This window comes from Crassostrea angulata, chromosome 3, assembly GCF_025612915.1.
Source record: "Crassostrea angulata isolate pt1a10 chromosome 3, ASM2561291v2, whole genome shotgun sequence".
In the NCBI taxonomy this organism is placed as follows: domain Eukaryota; kingdom Metazoa; phylum Mollusca; class Bivalvia; order Ostreida; family Ostreidae; genus Magallana; species Magallana angulata.
In genome coordinates, this window is record NC_069113.1 from 53,375,001 (window position 1) to 53,380,464 (window position 5,464).

General features: G+C 43.1%; 1 protein-coding gene across 2 annotated transcripts; it reads left to right on the plus strand.

The window, feature by feature from the left end:
• Positions 1–437: 437 nt before the first annotated feature.
• LOC128178681 (uncharacterized) lies at positions 438–4,069 on the plus strand. 2 transcript variants are annotated; one of them, XM_052845955.1, is made up of 2 exons: positions 438–615; positions 2,512–4,069. In XM_052845955.1, exon 2 carries the CDS (start codon positions 2,521–2,523, stop codon positions 2,992–2,994), a length of 474 nt encoding a protein of 157 aa, XP_052701915.1. In that variant the 5' UTR covers positions 438–615; positions 2,512–2,520; the 3' UTR covers positions 2,995–4,069. The 2 variants fall into 2 exon arrangements, with proteins under 2 accessions (XP_052701915.1, XP_052701914.1); XM_052845954.1 differs by lacking the exon at positions 438–615 and adding an exon at positions 2,101–2,218 and having other exon boundaries at positions 2,512–4,064.
• Positions 4,070–5,464: the final 1,395 nt, after the last annotated feature.

Here is a 5,464-nt window from a genome sequence, read left to right on the forward strand (position 1 = left end):
GTTGTGTTAGCGCGACGGCGTGTTGTGTGTTAGCGCGACGGCGTGTTATGCAAAGTTGTGTTAGCGCGACGGCGTGTTGTGTGTTAGCACGACGGCGTGTTGTGTGTTAGCGCGACGGCGTGTTGTGCAAAGTTGCGTTAGCGCGACGGCGTGTTGTGTGTTAGCGCGACGGCGTGTTATGCAAAGTTGCGTTAGCGCGACGGCGTGTTGTGTGTTAGCGCGACGGCGTGTTGTGCAAAGTTGCGTTAGCGCGACGGCGTGTTGTGTGTTAGCGCGACTGCGTGTTATGCAAAGTTGCGTTAGCGCGACGGCGTGTTGTGTGTTAGCGCGATGTCTCGTTTACCTGAACGCGATGTCGCGCTAACGCAAATGGCCCTATCCGGACACCATACTGATACTACTTACAGTATCTCCTTGGAGTATATTTGTTAGCTAGAGTAATTTATCCTTTTTGTTTACCCACATACTAAGTACTAGGGTCATGGAGACGACAACATATATTCTAAACACACCATCAGATTCCCCAGAATCAGAGGACGACTCGTTTTTTTCTGAACGGAAGTGTATATGGCATCATATTGATGGTAGTGATGTGCTGTGGATGTACCGTGCTATGTAAGTGCTGTTTGGATTGGGTGAGTGAGTGTTCCTATCTGCTCTTGCAACTGTTGTAATTGTGAAGCGGCAGCAAGTGTCTGCGATGTCTGTGAGTCAGGGATCAGGCGCTGGTGGGGGATGGTTACAAATACTCTTAGTCGACGCACTGAAAGTATCTGGTCACGTACCACTATTTTTACCCCGTGCTCATTGACCACGCAAGTAGTTCCATTCTAAAAATGTATGTATTATTTCAAAAATTCCTAGGGGTACTAAATGGTCGAATTTGGTTCCTTTTATGGCATGGATGGAAAGAAGAAGGTTTGAAAAAAAATACAGGCAGGAACAAATTTAGAAAAATTATCTTTACAGGCGCAATAGATAGGGTGTAAAGAGGCCAATGTTTACACAAATTCCAAAGTAAAAGTGAATTTTTCATGGTAGGGGTTATTTTAGGGGCCATATCTCAGTCCCCTCTCGATTGATTTTCCTGTAGTTTGGATATGTTGCTGGACTAGTGTCATTCTATAGGTATGCTGTATTTGAACTCATTTGAGCCGGTGGGATTTTTTATATGATTTATTTTTGTATAAAGGAATAAGAGGGAAAAATAATTGTGGTCTGTGTCCATCTGTACCACCGGAAATAAAAACACCGAGGCGCCACCTACCGACACGGCTCCTCGTCTGTCTTCAGTGATTGTCGACCCTGCCCCGTCCATGACACTTCCTCTATCTTAATACAGTATTGTAACAGACCCCTCACAGCAACCCCCTAGTTATGAGGAAGTCATGAGGTGAAAAAGACAGATATAAATATTATTATTGCTCAAAGCTGAACTTGACTCGAAGAGAGACATTGTAAGCCATGTTTCTTATTTGCCTCGCAGCTATACCTACAACCTCCTATATAAGCCACAGACCTTAAAACATCTCGACATATTCCGCTGCACAAATCGCATCTGTTAAGACATAATCTGATAAAGTAACCGCCGTGATACTTTGTTGCGATGAAATTATGTCAGTATATGTTGCATGTCTCATTTATGAGAACAACTAATCAAATTTAGAAAAAAATTGACGAAAAAGGCAAGTAAATTGCCCGAAATATGATGAATAAATACTGAAAATATTTTAATAAGATTTTTTACATTTCTTACCGAATCTTATTCTTTCTTAAGCTTGAATATTTTTTTTCGTATTTTCTGTAAACAAAGATATGTCATAATTTGCATTATATGAGATGATTCCAATTGGTATATCCCATTTTAAGCCTGAGTATCTGTACTTCTAAATTTCTAAGCACTTGCATCCCAACAATATCTCCGGATAGAATCCGGTCATGATCTACAAATATTTGAAATGAAGATCGGTTTACATGTCATCCTGGTATTTAAAATATTTTTACTAAATTGTGGGGATAGGTTCTCCTAAATTCACTTTGCAATAAAATTAATCAAGCACCTATTTAAAACTTTATGGTGACCAAGACTTGCACAATTACCGACAAGTCCCTACACGGGGCATTTAAATCACGTACATAAGTATAAAATAAGTCTTGCTAAATTGATGCTAAGCTAAGACTGCGATGGTTTCTGGACTCCATTTTCATAACATACTGGGTAAGTATCATCCAATACTCTCTATGAATCCGGTATCTTTTTTTCTCGCTAAACATTACGGTTAGGAGAGATGTGGAATTAATTTTCTTGTAAGTTTCTTGTTGATATAAGGACATGTGTACGTGAGGATTAACGATGATTGAATATGACATTTAAATTCTGAACTCTTTATTTGTTTGGCTTATGTTCTTTTGAGTATCTGGCAGATTTCGCAATTCATTTGTGATTAGTGAAAGAGAAATTTTTGTTCACATATAGTACAGAATATAAACGACTATTTTTGTTCTGAATAGGCTAGCAACATGCGGACCAAAAGTGATATTCTAAACACCACCGAACCAGCAACCCAACAACCAGAAGAAAGTAACTGGCTGTGGAACGGGGGCTGGATCGGCATCATCTTCTGTATCATTGTCATGGTCATTGCCAGTCGATCTGTTTGTGACATATTGGAGCGTACGAGGCAAAGACTGAGGAATCGTTCATGTTGCCGGAACTTTGTCTCTTGTGACTGTAGTGTCTGCAAGGCAAGGTCTAGGCGCTGTTTGGAAACAATTACAAGTGTATTCAGTCGACGCACGGAAATTAATCGTGACTCAAGAAATTCAAGCGCCGAGACGCCACCTACTATTCCTGTATCGCGGCTGTCCATCATAATTGTCGATCAACGTATAGATCCAACAACCATGACACTTCCGCCATCTTATGACAGTATTGTCACAGATCCCTCACATCCACCCCCTAGTTATGAGGAAGCCTTGAGATTCACCCCTTAGTTATAAGGAACCCTCGAGATCCACCCCCTAGCTACGACGAAGCCTTGAAAGCCGGTCCCTAGTTATGACGAAACCGCCATAGCCACCCCCTAGTTATGACGAAGCATTGAAAGCCGGTCCCTAGTTATGAGGAAACCTTAAGATCTACCCTCTAGTTACGATGAAGCCTTGACATCCACTCACTAGTTGTTAGCAATTCTTGAGATCCACCTACTTGTTATGAGGAAGCCTTGAGATCCACCCCAAGTTACGACGAAGCCTAGAAAGCCGGTCCCTAGTTATGAGGAAACCGTCATAGCCACCCCCTAGTTATGACGAAGCCTTGATATCCACTCCCTAGTTGTGAGGCAGCCTTGAGATCCACCCCCTTGTTATGAGGAAGCCTTGAGATCCACCCCCCAGTTATGAGGAAACCGCCGCAGCCACCTTTTAGTTACCTGGTATGAGGAAGCCGTGAGGTGATGCTCATATGTATTAGTTCTGGTTATGTCTGCTGAATTGTGTATCAGGTCAATTCGCCAAACAAACAACACTTCCTTTAGTTTTCTGTTTTGGAAATGCAATGTTTTTGTTTATATGTGCCATACAAAAAGTTTAATTAAATCTCTACATATATGACGCAGTGCGTCTGAGACTGCCACTGTTTATATTAAGCAGTGCGTCTGAGACTGCCACTGTTTATATGATGCAATGCGTCTGAGACTGCCACAGACTGTTTATACGATGCAGTGCGTCTGAGACTGTCTGAGACTGCCACTATTTATTTGAAGCAGTGCGTCTGAGACTTCCACTGTTTATATGATGCAGTGCGTCTGAGACTGCCACTGTTTATATGATGCAGTGCGTCTGAGACTGCCACAGACTGTTTATACGATGCAGTGCGTCTGAGACTGTCTGAGACTGCCACTATTCATTTGAAGCAGTGCGTCTGAGACTGCCACTGTTTATATGATGCAGTGCGTCTGAGACTGTCTGAGACTGCCACTATTTATTTGAAGCAGTGCGTCTGAGACTGCCACTGTTTTTATGATGCAGTGCGACTGAGACTGCCAGTGTCTATATGAAGCAGTGCTTCTAAGACTGCCACTGTTAATATGATGCAGTGCGTCTGAGACTGCCACAGACTGTTTATACGATGCAGTGCTTCTGAGACTGTCTGAGACTGCCACTATTTATTTGAAGCAGTGCGTCTGAGACTGCCACTGTTTATATGATGCAGTGCGACTGAGACTGCCACTATTTATTTGAAGCAGTGCGTCTGAGACTGCCACTGTTTATATGATGCAGTGCGTCTGAATCTGCCACTGTTTATATATTTCAGTGCTTCTGAGACTGCCACTATTTATTTGAAGCAGTGCGTCTGAGACTGCCACTGTCAATATGATGCAGTGCGTCTGAGACAGCCACCGTTTATATGATGCAGTGCTTCTGAGACTGCCACTGTTTATATAATGCAGTGCTTCTGAGACTGCCACTGTTTATATGATGCATTGCGTCTGAGACTGCCACAGACTGTTTATACGATGCAGTGTGTCTGAGATCGGCTGAGACTGCCACTATTTATTTGAAGCAGTGCGTCTGAGACTGCCACTGTTTATATGATGCAGTGCGTCTGAGACTGCCACTATTTATTTGAAGCAGTGCGTCTGAGACTGCCACTGTTTATATGATGCAGTGCGTCTGAGACTGCCACTATTTATAAGATGCAGTGCGTCTGAGACTGCCACTGTTTATATGATGCAGTGCGTCTGAGACTGCCACTGTTTATATGATGCAGTGCGTCTGAGACTGCCACTATTTATTTGAAGCAGTGTGTCTGAGACAGCCACTGTTTATATGATGCAGTGCTTCTGAGGCTGCCACTGTTTATATGATGCAGTGCGTCTGAGACTGCCACTATTTATAAGATGCAGTGCGTCTGAGACTGCCACTGTTTATATGATGCAGTGCGTCTGAGACTGCCACTGTTTATATGATGCAGTGCGTCTGAGACTGCCACTATTTATTCGAAGCAGTGCGTCTGAGACTGCCACTGTTTATATGATGCAGTGCTTCTGAGACTGCCACTGTTTATATAATGCAGTGCTTCTGAGACTGCCACTGTTTATATGATGCATTGCGTCTGAGACTGCCACAGACTGTTTATACGATGCAGTGTGTCTGAGACTGGCTGAGACTGCCACTATTTATTTGAAGCAGTGCGTCTGAGACTGCCACTGTTAATATGATGCAGTGCGTCTGAGACTGCCACTATTTATTTGAAGCAGTGCGTCTGAGACTGCCACTGTTTATATGATGCAGTGCGTCTGAGACTGCCACTATTTATAAGATGCAGTGCGTCTGAGACTGCCACTGTTTATATGATGCAGTGCGTCTGAGACTGCCACTGTTTATATGATGCAGTGCGTCTGAGACTGCCACTATTTATTTGAAGCAGTGTGTCTGAGACAGCCACTGTTTATATGATGCA

Bases quoted from the DNA above. Each gene is read 5' to 3' on its own strand.
- LOC128178681 (XM_052845955.1), top strand. From the start codon at position 2,521: ATGCGGACCAAAAGTGATATTCTAAACACCACCGAACCAGCAACCCAA.